The sequence below is a fragment of the Eubalaena glacialis genome, chromosome 6, assembly GCF_028564815.1.
Source record: "Eubalaena glacialis isolate mEubGla1 chromosome 6, mEubGla1.1.hap2.+ XY, whole genome shotgun sequence".
Taxonomy (NCBI): domain Eukaryota; kingdom Metazoa; phylum Chordata; class Mammalia; order Artiodactyla; family Balaenidae; genus Eubalaena; species Eubalaena glacialis.
In genome coordinates this window covers 59,469,924-59,492,695 of record NC_083721.1, presented here as the reverse complement: position 1 = coordinate 59,492,695, position 22,772 = coordinate 59,469,924, and the positions used below count along the sequence as shown (strand labels likewise).

Below are 22,772 nucleotides of genomic sequence, written 5' to 3'. Positions count from 1 at the left end.
GTTCAGCCGGAACAGGTTAGCAGGCAGTCCTTCAAACACAACCATCCCCATGGGCGCTCAGGCATTAGGGGCCTGGCATGGAAACATATGCCTCGGATGAAAAGAACACTGCTCTTTATTCCAACCAACACAAGGAACTGAAGTTACAGCCCAACACTAGGTCAATCTCCAACTCTACGCATGTCTTTTATTCGGATGCAATTAAATGAATTTGGCAAGACCAAGTTTTTACAATCCTAGGATTGTTATCAGGATTTCTGTTGCAATTTGCTTAACTGCTGTGTCCCTCAATTTCTTCATTTGTAAAATGGAGATAATGATAGTACTTACATCACTGAGTTGTAGACATTAACTGGGTTCACATAAATCAAGTAGAGCATATCCGGCGCCTAGTAAGTGCTTTATAAGTGTTGTATAAGTAAGCTCTTCTTCTGCCTGTTATCATTATTATTATTATTACTACTACTACTAAAGCCTTGGGATACCTTGAGAAGACTCTGCCATGCAGTTACAAGATTTTGTCTTACTCTAGGCACTATTACTCACTCTCTCTGTGTGTCCTAGTTTCTCTTTAAATTAACTAGAAATATCTGCTCTTTAAATTCTTTGTAGATATTTCAAGATTTCATGTCTCTCTCCTCTTTCGCTCTCTCCCTTTTTTCCTTTGAACCACTCTACAAGTATACAGACACTGAGTATACAGAGATGACAAAATACAGTTGTGTATAGCGGAAAACAGGTCCTGATGGCATATAACGTGTTTCATTATGGAGGTGTCCACAGAAGTAGTTCTTGAGCTGTTTCTTGCAGGATGAACTGTAATTGGCCAAGTGAAGTGGGCAGTATTGGGAGGGAGAGTGATACGGTTGAGGAAGGAGCATGTTTCAAAGACTGGAGATATGAAAAGAGACAGCATATTCTCTTTCAGGGTGTTCTTTAGGCCTTGTATTGTCACTGGCTCCCCAGAGTCTATGAGACAAGGCATAAAGTGCTTAACAGCACATTGAAAAGCTCTCTCAGTCTGTCTGTCCAGTGCTTTCCCATTTCTTCCTCCTGCTGCTTCTACAGTAGGCCATGGCAGCCCTTCTCTGTTCCCCGAAGGTGCCCTTGCTTTCCCATCTCTGATTTTATTCATGTGGTTCCCTCTGTCTGGAATGCCCTCCCCCCATATCGGAACCCCCATCCCTCAGTGCCGCTCAGGTGCCCTCCCAGAGCAGCTGTCCCCTAACCCCTGTCTGGAAGTAACCTCTCCCTTCTACTGGTCCCTAGCAGTTTGCTTGTTCCTTTCCTGTGGTACTCAACCTCATTCTGCTTTTGTTGGTTTTACTTGAAACTTAGTATCTCTCCTCCAAGATTATAAACTACACCTTGTTAATTTTTTTAAGATTTCCTATAGTATCTAGTATGATGCTGTAGGATCAAAAAGGATTGTTAATAATAATAGATATATATCCAAAATTTATGCTTGTTTTGTACTAGGCAATATTCTAAGCCCATTGTAACCATCATCTTACTTAATTCTTAAACACATCAGTTGTGTAGTAAAAAATTTAACCTTGTCCAAAGAGGGGTCTGGTCTTTGTCCTTGGCCTCTGGGAGGTAATCTCTTAAACCCTTGGAATATCCTACCTGATAAGAGTATCTTTGTTTACCTGAGAGCTTTGGGACCACATCAAAAAGTCTAAGGATGAGATTTATGGCGAGGGTTTTGAGTCATGTGGGAACAGGCTTGACCTCTGGGGGGCTGGATGCTGAGATCAGCCATGTAGACCCTCAACAAAGACTCTGGACACCAAGGGTCGGGCTAGCTTCCTGGGTTAGCAGTACTTTGTGCATATCATCACACATCAACACCAGGACAGCAGCAGTGTCCACAACTCCAGGGTACAGGGCAACTGGAAGCTCCACATTTGGGATTTCCCTGGACTCTTCATGTGGCTGATTGTAGCCGTAATAAATAGCAATTGAGTATAGCAGCTTTCAGTGAGTTCTGTCAGTCCTTCTAGCAAATTATCAAACCTAAGAGTGACCTTGAGGACCCCCAAACTTGCAACTGGTGTCGGAGTGAGGGTGGTCTCGTGGACTGTGTTTCCTCTTACTTTGCACTTGTGAAATAAGTACTATAATTATCTCCATTTTACAGATGAGAAAACTGTGTGACAGAGGGTTAAACTTTTTATTTGAGGTTATGTAACTAGTAGCTAGGATTTGATCCTAGGGCCACTAAAACAGAACCCATATTTGGAACTACTTCTTTATACTGCCTCCAATGTGAATAAAAATTAAAGATAGGTATAAGATAAAAAAATATTAAGAATAGACATAAAAACAAACATGTCCTTAAAGGCTGAAGATGTTTAGGGCAGCTTTTGTAGAAAAGCATATCATATTATGACTCAGGTATTTAATCTCTATGAATATTGCAATAAATTTGATCTCAACAGATTGCAATTGTGCATATTAAAATATCTCTATGGCCTGAGCTAAGAACACACTTATTTGTAAAAATATGTATGAGAATTGGGCCTTATGGTTATTGAATATAGCAAAAGATTTGTTTTAAAAAAACCCACAAAAACCCCTTAGAGTCCTTCGGAACAATCTCATTGTCCCTTGCCTTTCCATTTTAATTACTTGTATATGACTCAGGTCATAATCATTTGTCTGTGAGCTCACGTGACTCAAGCAGATTTAACTGCTCTTTGCCCTGTGCTGCTTGGGACACTGGTGGTAATTATCTCCATGTCTGTCCCTGACAGCTGACTGTGAGATTTTGAGGGTGGGATCATGTCTAATTCATGTCCATATATCCATATTTGGTAAGTTTCTGGCATACAGTATGCACTGAATACATGTATAGAATAAGTGCAAGCATGCTTACTTGAACGTACAGCTGTTTAGAGAGTTGATTAGGGCAGATGAGCCTAGGTCTCCTGATCCTTTCCCAAACTTCTCTTTGGTCCATTCATCTTCTTTAAATAGGCAGAGTTCACTCTCTGCGCCTTCTCTCCCCCAGCACCTGTACACCCCCAGTTCCATTTATCTCTATTTGTCCTTCTAGCTTGAGTTATCTGGGTCAATGAAGAGGAATGTGTTGGAAAACACAGAGGACAAAAATAAACCAGAAAGGATGACTAAAGGAGCAGCTAGAATAAAATACTGCATTGAACAATTTAAAAGGAATAGTCCTAGAGAGTAGATTTCCTGCAACTTAAGCCCATGTAAATTATCTTTTAATAACATCTCCTTGGGGCTTCCCATCTCATGCACCTAAATTAGGTCCTTGGGAAAAACCAGCATTTGTAGAGAACTTGACTCCATATGGACAAGTGCGGAAAGGCTGAGGCATCTTTAGGATATACAAAATATGGCCCACATGGATCCAAGGTTCAAGATCAGGGGACTGCTTAGCAGTTTTCCAAACCAAAGAATAATATCTTTAAAGCTTGCCAAGCCAACGGGATAAACTTGACCCATCATACTTGATTATTTTCCATGGGGCATGTGGGAGAGTATGAATTATAGCCATTATACTGTCAGCAAAATCTGAGAGGGCCATGTGGCCAATATAATTTTTAATCAGTTGCCTATTTAATTCATAATTATTCACAGTGCAACAAAGCAACTGTGTTTTGAAGCAAGGCAGAACATTTGGAAGCAGAGGATGTTGATCAATGTATTTTTCATGTTCTGAGAAGCCAAGGGGCATCCCACTGTCTGAGGACAGACATCAGCCTGGGAATCCGGAGAGCTGGTCCTGGTCTAGCCCAACTGGCTAGATGAGCTAGAGAAAACTGAAGTAAATCAGAGGTTCTCAGGGTGCTTTCAGACCTGGAACGTCTTCATTTTATATATAAATGAAGTATCTATATATAAAAACAAGTGCAAGTAGAGCTTCTCTGGTTAAAGGCCTGTCCAGACAGTCCCACTTCTGGCCTAGAGGTGTCCTTGCGGGGCTCAAGGGGGAGTCAAGCCTCCTAAGAACTCTGCAGGGCATCAAGGTAATTCATTGCCCTAGACAGTCTCCAAATCAGCCCCAATAGCCTATGATTTATGTGAGTCAAAGGGTTTTCAATCCCATGTATGGGAGGCATTTTATAGAGTTGGGTATCTATTTTTCTCTGAAAGACTTTCTCTTCCTTAAATGTCCAATAGATGCTAATACCCAAATAAGACACTGTATAGGTAATTCATTAATAAGAAATTCTTCCTCTAGTTTGCTAATTATCACCCTGCTCTGTCTCTGAACAGATGGCATCATCTTTGGTAAAATAACACCTCACAAACGGCACTTGGTCATCCCCTGATGAGCCTTCTCAGTTCTGGGATAATCATATTTTAACAACCTTTCCTTTTAACACAAAAGAAAGAACAATACGAAGGTTTAGGGAAAACAGGAAAATGTTTAGGGTAGAAGAAAGAGTTACACTAAATATTCTATTACAAAATTCTCCTGCTTTTACTAAGCCTCTTGGTGTAACCCTGAATGTCAATGTGTAAAATAAATCGTATTTGATAATGTGGTAATGTAACTAAAAGCTTCCATTTCACAGCTGGTTTGTGGTGTATTGCACATAGCTGACCCCTCCCCCGCTCCAACCCCAAGCTGCCAATACGGTAGGGGAAAGAGTGAAACAAATGACAGAATTCATGCCGATTAAGCAGAACATTAAATGAGCTTGGGAGGGTCATTTATCTGGGACCAGAAGTTGAAGACAGATTTCCTGAAAGAAGTAAAATTTTAGTTGAAATCCAAAAAATATATATATAAAAAAATGAAGACACTAAATTCAAACTCAAATCATCTTATATTGAATACAATAGCAGCTGTGAGTGAGGGTAGGGGGTTGGGCAAATTGTAAGATTTAGCTCTGAAATCATTTCCACTGGATGCTACTACGCTTTCTCCCAATTCTGTAATGTCCCACGGGTACCTCAAACTCAGCATGTTCCAAACTAAGCATATCTGTTTCCTTCCATCACCCCTAAAACTGCTCCTTCTCCTGTATCCCTATTTCTGGGAATGCCATCCCCCTCCTCCCAGTTACCCAAGACAGTTGTACCTTCTCTTTTACCCTCCAATGAATCGCCAAGTCCTGCTGATACTTCCTCCTATGTATCTCCTGTGTCTGTCCCTTGTCCTTCATCTACACTGTCACTATCTTCCTCAGGTCAGTATCATCTCCCACCTGGATGACCTCATCAGCAACCTAAGTGGTCTCCTTGGTTACAGCACTTCCCAACTCAAATACCTTTTGTGGACTGCAGCCAGAGTGATCTTTCCAAAACACAAAGCTGCTCTGTCATTCATCTGTTTAACATCCTTCCCTCACCTGTTAAGGTAAAGCTAAATCACTTTAACATGGCTTATGAGACCTCTCAGTATCTGCCACTTTACTCCTTGCCCCCTTCCTCCTTGCTTACAGTAAATAAACTACAATGAACCATTTGGGTTTGTTAAATGGGCCATTTTCTCTCTTCAAGGTCTTCACCCAGATTGTTTCCTCTCCTAGGACACTCCTAGCCTTGCTGCTTTTATCCTGGGGGCTAGTTCCTATGTATACTTCAGACTGCAGTATATTCATCACTTCCTCCTGGGGGCCTCCCTGGACTCCCAAGTCTTCTTAAGATATCCTTGCTATAGGCTTCTTCCACCAGTAATCTCTACCTCTCACCTTACAGAGCATATTGTATTATGACTGTTTGGTTAAATGTCCATTTCTCCAACTAGACTGTAAGCTTTTTGAAGGCAGGAAACATGTCTGTATTGATTATCACTGAATCACCGGTGCCCAGGAGAGAGCCTGGCATATGGAAGGTAATCAACATATATATATTCAACAGAATGAAAGAAATAATGAATTTCTTATATTATTCCTCAGCATCCCTAATAACTGATGGGTCATTTTGTTTCTCCTCACCCTTATGCAATTGTTTTAAGGCTTTTAATCCATTCCTGACCAAGTCTTTCAGTGGCTGCTTTTTGCCTTCGGGATAACATTCAATGTTTAATCTTGGCATGATACATAAGGCTCATTAGCCTACTTTCCCAGCTTTATCTCCATTACTTTCTTTAAATGAAATCGATGCTTGGGTTTCCTCAAGGAAACCCTATCTCTCAGTCCCTGGTACCTCTGCATTGTGTCACTCTTCTCTCTACCTGTAGCACCTGGATATTTACTAATTGCTCTTTATGATTCAACCCAAGGGTCATCTCCTCTTGGAAGCCCAATTTACCAAGCTTTCCTCCTCCTACCAGTAATGGAATAGGTAATGGTTTTCTAAGTGTTATTGTACCCTATGCATTTTTCTCCATGGTGTTTGAATTTTTGATTTCCTCTAAGATCAGAACTTCATGAGAAGCAGAGAGAAGAATCCTATTTATCTCCATATTCACCTAATTTAACACAGCACCTTACACAAAAGGGCACTTGATAAATATCCTTTGAATAAATACTTGCCCTTTAAATGAATACATTTTTAAAGTACAGGCAATGAGAACCAAAAGAAGAAAACAAGCACCAGTAATTTTTTTTTTAGCCAATCTGACACGACACGCACATATAATTTTTATGAGGAATTATACGGACACCTCCTGCCAGGACGATCACTTAAACTCAAACCTAGGGAGGGAGAGAGGGACGCTGTCTTCACCTTTATCTGTTCGGCATGTTTTTTTCATCTGGCTTCAACTGTACTTTAAGAATATTGTTTTCAGTATATAAGCCTTCAAAGCGTACATGTTCATAAAATATTCCTCTCAGTCTGCCAGAGTCTAGGATTTCTCAGTCCCATCATTAATGCAGATGCCTTCACACTCCAAGACATTTGCATTACAAGGTACAACTGCTTCCTATTTTTTTCTTTATTTAGATTTTATTAGGTCCGTACAGAGAAAAAAAATACTGACATACTATCCCCAGAGAAGACATAATACCTTCCAGCCAACAGTTCTAGAATAATTGGAAATTAATTTTTAAAACCCTGTTTTTCTCTTAGAAAATGTCAACTGCTTAGTAGACAATGAATCCAAAAAAGACTGCCAATCTTTCGTAGATAATACAAGCTAGACACCCCCCTGAGAGCAGTGCAGGCCTCTGTGGCCAAACCCATGTGATCTGGGAGCCACCTAGAGATCTCCTAATGCCATCCTCCCAGGTACTGTTTGAGCCTCACGGGCATTCAGCAATATAACCCACATTCCTATAGATGTGAGGAAGTGGAAGGACTCCTACGTACCCACGTGCGTGTAAATACTCAGATTTAGTCACAGTTCTCCTCCACCTAAATTTGCTTCTTGACATGTGTTCAAATTCTTTTCACACACACAAATACACCCACCTATTACAAGGCCCATAAATAATCCCTCCTCTACAGGCCTGGTTTGAAACTCCAATTAGGGTTAGTCAGCATTTACAAAGTGGTTTGTGCTTTTCCCAAAGGCAAAGTTACAGGAGCTAAAGCATTTCACCACCATTCCCTCTAGTGTGCCTGCAGTTATAAGCTCTTAGAGGCTGGGAAGAGATGTGGAGCCAGCCTGTCACACAGAGTAGAGGTCAGGTCAGAGCACGTGTCAGAAACCAAATCCTCAGCCTCAGAAGCTCGTCTGAAACAGCAGCAATGCAGGTGACAGCGGCAGGCTCCTAGGATCTGAAACGTCAGTGGGCGTGTCTTGCAGGATCTTTATAAAGGCGAAACAGTAGCAGGCAGTAGAATTTGGGATCTCTTGAGGGTGAGGCTAAGGTCATGGCTCAGTGTGTGCGCATTTTGTGTGTGTGTGTGTGTGTGTGTGTGTGTGTGTGTTGGGTGATGGGTAGTATGTGTGTGTTTGTGTGTATGTGTGGGTGATGCATATATCTGGAGGGACTATGAAGCTATTCCACGGCTCGGGAAGGAGTTATATACGTAAAAAGATTTGTTTAAAGGAAAGCATTTTGTAATATTCCTTCTCTTCATCTGGGAACAAAATGACTAGGTTAAGAGGGTAAGTGATGGGGCCAGGAGAAGAGGAGAAGCAAAGTTAGCAATATGGTCCTGTCACAGAGACTTAAATTTTTCCCAAAGGCTTTGGATGGCTGGAGATGACAAAGTTTGACAGCTGAACTAGGGATGGGAGGACAAAGTAGCTAAAGAGGATTTTCTGGCTCTCTTGATCAGCTGCCCTCAGATTGCATTTAAGACTCATTTGGTACTCACATCCTGGGCAACCCTCCATGTAGCCTTCCCTTAACTCGAAGTCCCCTTGAGGGGATGACCATTCAAGTTATCCTGATCTGATCAGACAGAGAACATTGAGCCACATGGCTTAATTGGAAGGTCAGCTCCTTAACTAGACTGCAAATTACCTGAGGGTATAGACTGCATTTTACACCTCTGTTTTTGTTGTCCATTCCAGACACAGGCTTTCAATAAATGACTATTATGATTAATTTTTTTAAAAGACATTATTTTGTGACAGACACTGTTCTTAGCGTGCAACATGAATTAATTTAATTCTCACACTAACCAAATGAGGTAGTGCCATTATTATCTCTGTTTTACAGAGAACACTGAGGCAAAGAGAGGTTAAGTAATTTGCCCAAGGTTACAGGGTCGTGAGGGGCAGAGTTGGGATTCAAAACCAGACAGTGTGGCTTTAGCATTAATACTCTAAACCAATCCATGATTCTGCTTCTTACAGACATGGGTGATTCCTGAGTTCCTTGTGGCTTTTGTGTGATTGGGGCAGGGAAAGGATCCCAGGAAGTGATGAACCTCCTTAGAAGAGAAACCTACTAACGCAAACACTAAATCATAGCCTCTTTTTATTCCTCACCATGACCACCCAGAGGAAAAAAAAATGAAAAACAACAACAAAAACCTATTCCCACTTAAGAGGCCATTTTGGTTCCGTGTGATTTTTTTTCTTGATTGGGTCAGCCCTGGTAGATTTAGCTTGGTCCTTGGTTTTCCACAGCCTCAGATTCTGTAGGACAATGAGTCTCTTCTAGGGCCAACTCATGGCTCATGATATCCCCAAAGTGGAGCCCACCTAAACTTCTTGTTCCAGAATGTATCTTGCACCCTTTTGGGTCCCCATCTCTGTGAGATGCACCTGATCCAACGTCCAGAAGCAGGATTTGAGTAATGATTTCCTACGTCCTGCCCCCGTAATGATTTTGTCTCCCTGTCACACATGTGGGGAGTGAGTGAGGGACCACAGGAGAAGAGCTATAGAAATTGCCAAGTGGTCAAAGGCAGGACTGCATAGGAAAAGGATAGGATTCCAGAAAGGTGAAAAAGGAGAGAAGGGAATGTCATCAGCAAGATGAGAGCAGAGAACGCTCCGGGAATTGGAGAGCAGTGAGGAGGTCTGAGCAAGGGCTGGCACTGGAAAGGGAGAGGCCGGGATACAGGCCAGGTCAGTGGAAGGAAGGGGAACAAGAAACGAGAGCAGGCTGAGGCTGCAGCCAGACAGGAAACATGAGACGCTCACGTTTGACAAGGGAAGAAGGCAGGCAGAAGGGATGCGGGGTGAAAGAACTGTTCCTAGGGCAGAAGTGACACAGAGATCCGCTTCTGACCCTTCTGACCATCTTACTCTGCCTGAGAATTTCCATTTCTAATGGGGCTCAGTGATGAGTCTTATCTAGAGCTACGGGAAAATTATGCAAAAGATAACAAGAAATGGATCGGAAAATATTCCGAGTGTTTCATACGGCATTCCCAGAAGGAGAACCTAACCTATCTATTCAGTTTAGCTCTGATCACAATTGAAGATGATGGTGGCTGCAAGCCACTTTTCCAGCATCCTTACTTTCCTGTTCCATGCACTAAAAGATCCACTCAGCAGTTACCAATGACAGAGCTGCTACCCTGTACTAGGACTTAGGATTGTAAAGGGAAATAAGCCACGTTCTCTGTGTACAAGTTGTTCACAGACGACGTAGAAGACAGATACCTAGAAATAACAATGTGTGGAGAAGTGCAATGATAAAGATATTAACAAAGCAGTACTGAAGGGCAGCAGAGGGAGTCCTCTAGCCATTTCCCCAATATATCTCCATCCCTTAGCTTAATTGGCTTATTTCAAGTGGAAAGCCCCCTTCCCAACCCTGACCCCCAGGCCACATTCCTCGAAATTTTTGACCATTTTTCAAATCTCACGTCAAATGCCATTTTTTCAACAAGGTCGTTCTTATTCTTAAAAGCTGAAATTAATCTTTCCATTCTGTGTGTATCTGTAGCACTTTATTTACATCTCTGTTTTAATATTCACCCCAATTAGTTTTTTAAAATCGTGTATGGTGAAGATATGTATACACATATATGTGTGTGTGTGTAAACCTCTCTATCACTAGGATGTAAGCTCATTTGACAGCTTGATCCACCTTTGGGTCTCCCACAGGCCTGAGCATGGAGGTTTCTTAAAACGTACTCAGAGTCTGTTCGATTTGAACTACTCTACAGTCGATTTTAGGATGTGAAAGTGAGAAGACCTCGTTTCCTTCTGGCAATTGTGATTCCTTGATTGCACATGCCAAAAATAATTTCTTGTTCTGAAGAGGTATAAAAGAAATGACCTTCAGACAAAAATAACCCAATCATTCTTCTATGTTTAGAGGTGAATAGGCAAAAAACAAAAAAAACCCTTCAAACTAATCAAAGAATTTTTAATTTGGAAAGGACTCTACATTTCATTTAATCCAACATCTTCATTACAAATGAGGAAACTAAGTCCTGAGAAATTTGGATACTTCTACAGTGTCACACAGCCAGAAGCAACAATATCAAATTTCCAGACCCTTACGTTCAAGGTTCTTTCCAATAAACCAAATAGTTTACCTTTGTTAAAAAGAAGGGAAAAACATGGTTAAAAAAAAAGAGAGAAATAGCACTAAAATATACAGAGAAGAATTCATTGAAAAGCTGTATACATTATTGAAAAAAATTTTCCTATCAGTCCCTTTGTCTATAAAGAAAACCATGCTTGGGCTTCCCTGGTGGCGCAGTGGTTGGGAGTCTGCCTGTCAATGCAGGGAACTCGGGTTCGAGCCCTGGTCTGGGAAGATCCCACATGCCGCGGAGCAGCTAGGCACGTGAGCCACAACTACTGAGCCTGCGCGTCTGGAGCCTGTGCTCCGCAACAAGAGAGGCCGCGATAGTGAGAGGCCCGCGCACCGCGATGAAGAGTGGCCCCCGCTTGCCACAACTAGAGAAAGCCCTCGCACAGAAACGAAGACCCAAACACAGCCATAAATAAATAAACAAATAAATAAAATTTAAAAAAAAATAAATAAATAAAACCATGCTTTCACTAACAGCAAAATTGTTTGTAGAGGTCAAAGCTTTAATTTTAAAATCTGACTTTTGCAGTTTCCAGATGTTTTTACCCTTAAGGTCTCCAATTATTCTACACAGTTGGCAGGGAGAATTGTTCTGAGGTTCTTCTCCAAGATATGCCAATATGTTTGGGTGACAGTGGTCATTAACAGGTGTTCTTAACAGTTGTGGAAGTGAAATAATACATCAAGGCTTTGCTGAGAGGTGCAAGTTCACACTTGCTCTCTCCCATCATGACTTAGGCAAATGCAGCAGATGCACTCGATCTGACATAGTTTACTCCATCCCGGTTCTGCTATTAATGTCAGAACCCCTGCCTTTTCCCTGCCCTTTCCCGCATCACTCCTACCCTACTCCCACCCTGACAGAGCTAACCCAATATTACAGACGCCCTGGGGTGGCACACGCAAGCACACATGCACATACAGAATAGGTCTAAGCACTAAATTTGAATTGAAAGCTTACTGGATTCCAATTCCAAATAGGAATAACTTACTGGGTTCCAGTATATATATATATATATAGGGAGATTATATATATATATGAAAATTATATATTTATATTACAGGTATATAGTATGTACACACATCTGTGTGTATATCTAGCTAGATAGTGATCTATAATTGCTCAGGCAAAACCCACCTAGTTTTAAAAATTCTTTCATTTGCTGCAGAGGATAGTCTGTGAAAACTGGATTTCAGTCAGAGAATTCTCCCCCCTCCCCCCAGCTGCTCTGCACTTCCCAAGGCCTCCTTAGGGGCACAGGGACAGTGCGTGGGTTTTGGAGCCAGCTACGTGGGGGCTTAAATATTAGTTCTGCTGTTTACTACTTGTGTGATCTTGAGAAAATTACTTAACCTCTCTGGACAATAATTTTCTTATTTCTAAAATGAGGGTGTTACTACCCATCTTGGAGGTGTAAGGATTTGAGGTAATGTATGCCAGTGGGTGCTGCATGGGATTGCTCAGTAAATAACAGCTAATATGATGAAGGTGATGACGACGGGGAAGAGGAAGAGAGGAAGAGGGAGGAAGATGGTGGCCTCCACTTCCTGAATGCTGTCTGTATTTCAGAACCTCTCAGTAAGTCTTGGCAGAACTCGACTGCTAGTCTTTAGTCGGGGAATATTCAGCTTGAAGTAGGGAAGAGAGAGCCAGTGGTGAGGCAGGGGTGCAGGGGTGGGGGAGGCGGGGGAATGGCTGGCACTTAATATGTGATTTTGCTGTCTTGAGCTATATATATATACACATACACTCATGTTCCTTCCGCTGCTGGGAAAAAGGTATTCATAGCAATGAGTTCCATATCTTTTGAGGAGTCAAGGACTTTTTTTTTTTTTTTGCTTAGAAGGACTGGACTTCACAAAGCAGGGTGAAGAAATTCCTGTGTTCCCAAGGTGGCTAACCACAGAATTTCCAGCAGGCCCCACTATCTACAAACTCTGGCAATTCTAGTAACCGGGAGACACCCTATAGATTGCAGAACAAATGCCCAGCTCCTTTCTGGAGTCATGGGATCAGAGTGCACAGCCACACCATGGGCAGAGCTGCTGCTGTGGTCTGAACTGTCCAAAGTACAACAGGAAGGAGGAAGCCCCAGCCTACCCAGACATGCCCCAATGATAGAGCCATTTAGCGCCTGCCTAAGATGCCATTCTGTTTGCAAACACATACTATTTGCTGTAGCACCTGACAAAACAATTCCATCAGAAAGACAAATGACTCATGTTAAAAGACGCCTGTGCATCATTTCAGCGATGACTTCACAGGCGTCAATTAAACATGGAAAAGACCTGTTCTGAAGCATGACCATATGGCATTTCCCAAGGAGCTGTAGTCAATGGCTGATAAAACACAAGTGATCATACCTATAAAGAGATTTAGCAACTCTCTCCTTGCTCAAAAGCAACAAGAGCCCATGAGGACAATGAACCTGGAAGACCTCCAAAAGAAGAGGCGACTAAGGAAAGGCTGCATCTGAAGCCAGCATGGCTCTTCCTCATGCATAGAAAGCAAAGACCTGGGGTTGCATGAGGTCATCTTGTCTGCCACCAAAAAGCAGACTGCTCCCAGGGATGGCTGGGAGTTTTTCTGGTAGACTAGGGGTGAAGTCAATTGTTATGTCTACAGGTGAGAGAAAGGACTGGCCGTGGTCCATTCCTGCTCCTGGGAGTGCTTTCCAAGTATCAGGATCTAGGACTTTGCCCAGCACATGAGACCAAGATCACTGTAGTCCGAACCTCCTTCCCGAGAAACCAAGCTTTAACCAGCTTTTGAATGGAAGGAAGAGGACACACTTAACAAATCTAATGAGAGTGATGTCACGGTACAAAAGCCCCAGGAGAGAGAGAGTGGCTGGTGCAGAAGTGCTTTTCAAGGCTTCGGTTCTAGATCAGCCAGGCAGACACCTGTATATATATATAGACAAAGCTTCAAACACCACCATCTCATCGCACCTAATGACTGCTTGTGCTGAGCACCTGCATTCTCAATTTCTGTCTTTTCCAACAACAATAATATGTGTCTTTATACTCAGTCCTAGTTCTGAACCTCTTCTTAAATGCTAATCTGTTTTTTGTTTCTCTGCTATGCAAGGTCAAATAAATGAGAAAGGAAATACTTTACAGTGTTAATGTTGATCCAGATCTACAATTGTTAATGACTTTTTACTCATTACCCTTGATCTTTCCTTTTTATTTTGAGTGATTCAAGAAAACGCACCCCTCACATACCCTGGCCCCAACATTAAGAAGGTAATGTTCTTAGAAGCAGTCTATAAGTAAAAACAAAACAAAACAAAAAGACCCAAACAAACAAAAAATGGCGCTTCCATTCTCGAGACCGTTTTGCCAATGATGCAGCGTGCTTAAATCTCTTTACAGCAGCTGCTTCACTGTTAAGTTTTTAGTTAGAAATAAAAAAGAGGTTTAGTTAAGGTCACTGACAATTATTTTCTCAGCACAATAGAAAAGCAGCCCAACCCATTAACAACACTAAAATGGCAGAAGCAAACACGGTGGGAAAAGTAAGAATAGAAGAATACCTGGGATTGCCAGATTGGAAAGGGGGACGTTGTGAAGGAGAGGAGGGAGCGAGGCCATCCAGTCAGCATTGCAGACCTCCAAAGTCTTTGTCCCGCTGGGATTGGGGGAGCAGATGGTCCCCATCCTGAGTTTCCTCCTTACCTTCCTAACTGCTAGCATCCCTTCCTATCAGTCAACTGCTCAGGTTCAGCCCAGTGCCACTCACTCAGCGATCATAATTGCCCGGGCTCTCTAGCACTTCAGGGCCACCTTTGTCACACCAATCTTGCCAAAAGGACTTTCTGCCGGGGGAGACGGGGCAAAGACGTGGTTCCCTAGCCCCCAGCACCTGCCGTCCGCACCCTCTCCGGCCCAGCCGCTGTTCCCTTAATCTGCTTAGACTCGGCTCCGTTAAACTTCTTACGTTCCCCCTCTGGAGCCAGGGAAAGGTAGGCCCCTCGAGATAAATCTTACAGAAACTGAACGTCCTACGAGCAGCCACGCCCAGAGCCACTCACACGACAGGTACCCACACGGCAGATAGACACGCCGGCGGGTCTATGTACACGTGAGCGCCCGGACGCACCATCCTCAGCCTGATTTACGTTTTAAGTCTGTCACTGGGCTGGCACATAAGCTGGGCCTGCCTGCTCTCCCTCCCCCGGCTCCTCGGCACAGGTTCCACTGCCCTGTGGCTTCCAGAAGGCGCTCAGAAGTGTAACCTGCAGCACCCGGACTCCCGGCGGCCCCGCCCCACACTGCCGGGCAGATTTGCCGGGAGACGCGGCTCGTGATTGGCCGCTGGCGGAGAGCGCTCCGATTGGCCCGCGCCCTCTGAGCGGCGGCCACCCCTCCGCTGCCCCGCCTCCCTTGCTCTGTTACTCCGGCCTTCAAACGTGTAGACGGCCGCCGCTGCAGCCTGCACGCTTGGACCAGTCAGGTCTTGGATGGGACAGGTCTTTCCACTGGCCTCTCACGCTGTCAGCACTCAGAGGTTAAATGCAACCATACGTTTCCTTCCTTCTTTCCCCTACACACACACACACACACACACACACACACACACACACAATGACAATTACACAGAGAGTATTACATTTTCAATAACCACACAGGCAGCAGAAATATGAGAGGTAAAGAGGCTGAGAGGCTGAGAAAGGTGCAGTATATCATATTTGGACGACAACATCAAGGACGTTTTGTGTTTCAACCATTACCTAATTAAGATTCACGTACACACCACTTATTCCCATTTTACAGAGAAGGAAATAATAATACTTTGCATTTTTATTGCCTGTTGTTTGGAACCTTCTTCCAAATTCTTTGTCCCATTTGCTCTTCAGAGTATCCCTATAAGGCGGGGGGGGGGGGGTTGGTGGTATGACCCCCTTTTCATAGACGAAATCAAAGTTCGGCGGCCTTGTGGGAGCAGTTCATGTGGTGGCACTATTTGGAAATCCCATTTTGGAATGAGATCCTCGAGCCCTGAGGCTTGTAGGCATAGAAACCCATTTCTCTGCTTTCTGCAGTGTTCCCTGCGCTTTCAAATGGTCGCTTTCCACGGTGTAAACTATAGGGTCTTTAATGATAAGAGAACTTTGCACATGGATAATCACAGGAACACCTTGGCAAACAGGCAAATCAAGAAAAACACCCTGACCTTGACGGTGGGGCTCTGGAGGGCTTCAGGCCAGGCAGCGCCTCAGTGACTTAAGAGGGCTTATGGGAAAAGGAAGGAGCAGCCTGTGTGCCAAGAGAAGACTGACGGCTCATGTACAGACAGACCCGCAGGTCCGCTGATACTATCACCGAATGGCCCCGCCTCATCTCCAAGGTAAGTACACAGCAGCAATGCAGCTACTTTTCTATACACATAACTCCTGTTGCATAGTGCCCTCTTTTGACATCTTATTAAATTTCCTATTCTGGGCTATTATTAACATTCATTTAAGCCTGCTTTTTCAGCCTTTTGAGCTGTGTAATATTACCAAAAGTTGTGTTTGTTTGTTTCCTGGAGGAGTATGCCTTGGTTAATAAAAAGAACGTCTACACTATTATCATATAGCTTCTGATTCTTAAAGGGCACTACAGTGCAGTGCTGTACATATTGGGAATATGTCACCTAGCTGTTTTAGTCAATGAAATGCGCCCCCCCCTCCCCAAATCACACTATGAAGGAATATCCCAAGATTTACTTTTGAAATGTCACCTTTCTGGGCTTCCCTTGAACTTAAAAAAAATTTTTTTTAAATCTCAACGTAAAATTTTATGAAAGCCGCCTAAGGCAAACAAAAAGTGTTCTTTAAGCTTTACTGTGGAATGTTAATTTCAGTGACTTTTTTTTTCTTATTTTTCAGCTCTTAATGGAAGGAAGGCACAGAATAAGAAAGCATTAAACATTAGACTTAGAGACATCATTGTGTGAGAACTTGAAAGCAAGAGAAGTGGAACGAGTTCACGATGAGACGGTTTGCATGCCTGACAGCTTTCAGTCAAAACTACTTGGTTTGTCTAAGAAAACATTTCAAAAGAAGGCAGCACGCTCTCCATATATTCTTGAGTCAGTCCTGGAAGAAATTTTTCAGGTGAAAACACAGCCTCTAGTGCAGTACTTGGCATATAGCAGGTGTTCTATAAATATTTGTTAGAAGGAGGGAGATGCTTGGTAAAACGTGCTCTGCTGGGTTCTAGGTAGTACCTTAGAGCAGTGCTTTCTAACCTTTGATGTGCAAAGCAACCATATTCTGATTGAGTTGGTCTGAGACGGGCCTGAGATTCTGCATTTCTAACAAGATTCTAGCTGATGCTGATGCTCCTGGTTCAGACCACACCTTGAGTCGCAAGGCCTTAGGAAACAGCTCACGTTGGCTAGGTGGGAATGTGTATTGCATTTTCACTCTCTTTTCCAAGGTTTTATAATATTTTTATATCACTTTTATAATGAAAAAATAAATTTGCATTAAAAATCCCAGCTAAGAATTTCTAAGTATTAGAGAATATTTTTTCTGTCACATAATGTAATGGAAACCAAATTATGAGCGGGATGTTTATACTATGCCACAATTGCTTTGGGAAAACCATATAATTTTAAAATAAAAATTAATATTTACAATTTGGATAGTTAATATTTTCTTACATACTGTCTTATGAAATTTATCAGAGAGGAAACTAAATTAATAGAAGGACTGAAATTTTAAAGCAAGTCAATTTTAATTAGCAATTACAACCAAGGGAGTGTTTATCATGTACAAATCATTTTGATAGGTGCTAGGAATGGAAGAAAGGTTAAATAAAAGTTGGTATCTGATGAACCTCAGATGATATATAATCCAGGAGAAAAGAGAATCAAATATGCGAATTACAAAATGTAACATGAGGCTGAATGAAGGGACAATAAAGAGGTATATATTTGATGGAGGAAGGGCCACAGGATGCATTATTAGAGGAGGTGACATTCAAGCCAGGTCCGGAATTCTGAGAAAAGTTTCTGCAAGTGGAAAATGGGTGGAGGGTTTTGGCGTGGGAAAGAGATTGTGGAGCTGAGAAAATGTAAGCAAAGCTATGACAATGAATGGGGGATGTGAGAAACAGAAAACACACAAGAGTGGCAGCACGTGGGATATGTGGGAAATACAACTCATTTACTCTCACTGAACCATCACAAGAGCCCGATGAGTTAGCTACTATTCCTATCCCCATTTTACAAAGGACACTGAAGCTTAGAGGCTACATAACTCTGCCCAAGAGCTCATAGCTAGTTAGTGGCAGAGCTGTGACTCCAGTCTCTTGATCATTGTGCCAGTGGCTTCTCATTATATGTTACCCATTATTTTTGTAAACCTGGTAAAGGATGTTTATGACCAAAGTACATTAAAGAGTTTGGACCTTTTTTTCCCTATGGATAAAAGGGGCCATTGTAGATTTTTGAGAAGGGGAGTAAAATGATTGACATTGTATTTTAGGAAGACAACTCCGGCATAATGAAGAATTGTTGGAGAAATAAAGTCTTTCAGGTAGATCATTGAAATCGGTTATCTAAGCAGGAAAAAAGTGAGAAAGCATGCAGAAGCTCTGGCACACAGAGACTAAATGCATGGCCTTCTAAACTATGGGGCTTGCCTCTTCGTTCCCACTTCTTATCTCCAAGGATCTATGACTCTAGGGCCCAAGTGGACAGCCTGACTGTCTCTGGAATTATTTTCATCACTTGAAAGTCTCACCAAATTGTTCATCCATTTTTATTATATGCAACCAAACCTGTTTCTATGAGTACATCTACAAATTTTGTTTTCCTTTCTGGAAATGCTTTTTTCCATTACTTGATCAAGGACCCTACTGAATTCCTGAAGAGGTGACTGCAGGCTTTACCCTTTCTTGGAGGCTACATTATATGCTGGAAATTTTTAAGATGGTTCATTTTCTTTGGAATCATTTCGTAAATGAGTACTGATGGTCCCAGAGCAAGTCCCTGAACAGGTTGCCATTTGGACATGTCTGGTTGGCAGGGCAAGATGGCCTGGATTTCGCATGACTGAAGGCACCCTAAAAGCTTCAGAGGAAACGCACTGACTTAATGAGACTGTGGCTGGGCTGTCTCTGGCTCCACATCTAGGACCCTGTGCTGCCTTACCTCCCAGTCTGTGTGCTAGATGGGAAAGGAACAGACCTTGAATAGCATTAGAACCAGGCACGTGTTTGTTCCAGGGACATTGCCTGGAGATGAGAGAGTTTGTTCGATGTTTTGAGTTCCATAGCGATGTCTCATTCACATTTTTTTTCCTGGCTGGAGGGTGTGGGGAGGGTGAGGAACTGAAATGAGGAGCCAGATAAATGAAAGATGAGATGGGAGTGTAAGCCTGCTTTGTTTTGTGCCTCATAACAGCAGAGTTTATCTCTAGTCATTCCCAACCTCCTTTCCCCAATTCAAGCCCCCAAAACTATGTGATAAGGATCAGAGTAGAATGAGGAAATGTCACCAATATGGGTGGTGCTGGGAAACACGATGACAGCAGCAACAACTACCCTGCGGAAGACTGACATCATTGTAGCAGCTCGGGCTATTCAGGAGCCTCCATGGAAAGGGAGGTCACCAAGCATAATGCCTTGTGAACACATATGATACACCTCAGACATTCCTGACATCAGGAATGAGTCAGGAGCTGGGGGTGAGTTATTTTGTTGATTAGGGCTAGAGCCAGAGACCACGTGGTTGTGACCCAGACCCTGATCATACTCAGGTGAGCGTCTTTAAGAACCTGAGTAAGAGAGTAGCAGCAGCTTAAACAGGAAGTCGTCATGTGTGGCATCACCTCATGCCCACCCAGTATTTGTGGCCCACAACCGGGATTCTGTCATGAAACAAGAGTGAATGTAGCAGTAATAGCCCTAAGATTGTTCCTCCAGATGTGAAAGCTTGGTGATCAGGAAGATCCTCGGAGCTTCTCTGCCTTTTATAGCTATTAGACATCAAGTGTTTCTGGTATATTTAAAGATTTCCTTTAACAACACAGTGTTGCTATAATACTTTTGAGAGAAGCTAATAACAAGTGATGATTGTAAAATTAGTTTAATGTACATTTATTCCTCCTAGCACACCATATTCCTGCACCCTCTTCTATTTCCCCTTCCCACCCACCCCTTTCACCAAAAAAGATAACTGAGAGAAGCTCCAGGCCTCTATTTTTCCAGCTAGTCAGCTGCAAAGTGCCTGATTTAATATGTTATGGAGCCACCTTCTGGTAGTAAAGGCACACTTTTCACACACAGTAAGTTTCCCTTCCGTTACCCTAAAAAAAAAAGTTTCCACATCACCAGCACCAATAGGAACAGCTGGGAGCTTATGTGAATACAGACTCCTGGGTCACACTCCAACCCTACTGAATCAGATCCCCTGGGGGTGGCATCTTTTTTCTGTCTTTTAAAAAAAGCTCCCCGAGGGATTTTTATGTCTCGCATGCTTTAGATCAAGACCTTGAAATGTCAATCAATTTCTCTTAAAAAAAAAAAAAGAATAGGTATAATGGCAGTTCTTATCCATGTTGTGTATAAGTTTAAGCAATCAGAGAAAAATATTTCCGTTTAACTGCCAGGAGCACGAACTGCTCTCTTTACTTACCCCACCCCAAGTTTCTTGGAATTATGAGAGTGATATCAGCTGTTAGGAGAACGTGTATGTTCTAGCATATATCTTCATAATTACTTGACCTTCCATCACAATTAGAATGACCTCTGTACATTTGTTATTCATGTAGCAAATAATGACCTGATTCTGCATTTTGGGTTGCTGAAACCAGTTGGAAATACCATGTTGCCACATCACCCAAGCGGTAAATAGCACGTTAATTGAGAGCAGATACTATCATTCTTTCCCAACTTTATTATTAAAATTACAAGTTTGCAAAAACAACTTCCACCAACACAAATAATTCTTTTTTAAAAAACAAAGTAAATAAGTTTCAAAGTAAATAAAAAGAATGAATCATTAGTGTTTTTCCCTTATCCACTCTCTCAATGTTAGGTTATAGTCAAAACCCTTAGTATGTTTCTTGGACTTTCGAGGATTTGGTTTCAAAGAGTTCTGATCTGCGTAAGTCTCTGCAGCTAAGTCCCCACCTCAGCCACATGTCTTGCTGCACCCTTCCTAAACTATGCCCACAGCTCCTGCTTCCTTTTAGTAGCAAAAGTAGAGAAAGTAACGTTTATCCCACACGTCCTTCTGTTTCAGCCAAGTATAAGGAAGAATGTTCTAGAAGTCAGAGTTAGGCATAATAATGAAATAGGGAGGAAATGAGTCCCTATGACTGGAAGCATCCAAGCTGAGTTTGGTAACAATAAGACAGTAAGGTGGTAGAAGCTTCGATGGAAGACTGAACTACGTAGCTTTACGGTCTTTCCAGCCATATTCTGTTTTTTCCCTCCACCAGCTGTAAAACTGTATCTTTACACACTGAAGCCATTCCTTCCTCTCCTCTCTGTTACACTGATTTACTCAAATCTTTGACTTCTTTTGTTGGGCCTGGGATTACTGGAACATCTTTTCTATAAATACGGAACTGATATTCTAAAATCATGCTGCTACCAGCAAAAACTTGAGTTTTGGTTTCGGGAGTAGTTTTCTAATAAAGCCTTTATATTGGTTATACACTGTAGCCTCTGGGACAGCTCCAAATTTTCTCTACCCCCCTCCCCACGTTCAGCACCCAGGATGAGATGCTCCGACCTCAGGAAGCCAATCTCAGAAAACACTTAGTGAAGTTCTCAGCATGGGGAGTGTGAATGGCCAAGATGGGAGTCACTTTGGTGCCTCCAACACCTCCACGGTGGTAGGACTGGTGTGTGTGTGGTCCTAGGGCAGAACTCCCCAAATCTCCACCTGAGATGCCGTAACCCTGGAGAAGGGTAAATTCACACTGCCTGGAGCCCCATACGGCAAGCACTTATCCTGGCATTTCTTTCAAGTTGCGTTTTTTTTTTACAAATTCATTTAAATTTTGTTGTATATACAGACAGCTCATACAACTCAATAACAAAAAAACAAACAACCCAATCAAAAGGTGGGCAGAAGACCTAAGAAGACATTCATCCAAAAAAAGACATAAAGACGGCCAATAGGCACATGAAAAGATGCTCAACATTGCTAATTACTAGAGAAATGCAAATCAAAACTACAGTGAGGTACCACCACACACTGGTCAAAATGGTCATCCAAAAAAAAAAAAAAGTCTACAAATAACTAATGCTAGAGAGGGTGTGGAGGAAAGGGAACCCTCCTACACTGTTGGGGGGAATGTAAGTTGGTGCAGCCACTATAGAAAACAGTATGGAGATTCCTCAAAAAACTAAAAATAGAGTTGCCATATGATCCAGCAATCCCACTCCTGGGCATATATCTGGAAAAAACCACAATTTGAAAAGATACATGCACCCTAGTGTTCACTGCAGCACTATTTACAATAGCCAAGACATGGAAGCAACCTAAATGCCACTGACAGATGAATGGATAAAGATGATGTGGTATACATATACAGTGGAATACTACTCAGCCATAAAAATGACTGAAATAATGCCATTTGCAGCAACATGGATGGACCTAGAGATTATCATACTAAGTGAAGTAAGTCAGAAAGAGAATGACAAATACCACTTGATATCACTTATATATGGAATCTAAAATATGATACAGATGAACTTATTTATGAAACAGAAACAGACTCAGACATAGAGAACAGACTTGTGGTTGAGGGCATTCCAGTCAACAGAGGAGTTCACAGACTGCATTTCCTTAACTGCAAGTTTTGATTTGATGATTACACCAAAGCAACACAACAGACTAAAAAGTCTGGTCTCTGTAATATAGAATATCTTCAGATTAAGTATTTATTGAATAAACACACATTGCTCAAGCTGTTTACTAAAAATTTGGAGGGA

The 22,772-nt window shown here is 42.3% G+C and overlaps 1 protein-coding gene across 1 annotated transcript in view; it reads right to left on the bottom strand.

Annotated features, from left to right (window-relative positions):
- The window catches only part of PLCXD2 (phosphatidylinositol specific phospholipase C X domain containing 2), a 42,957-nt gene extending 28,432 nt beyond the window's left edge, over positions 1-14,525 (bottom strand). The window contains exon 1 of the mRNA XM_061193064.1: positions 14,366-14,525. Coding sequence (XP_061049047.1) covers positions 14,366-14,525 — 160 coding nt within the window. The remainder of the gene's footprint in view (positions 1-14,365) is intronic.
- Between the last annotated feature and the right edge of the window lie 8,247 nt (positions 14,526-22,772).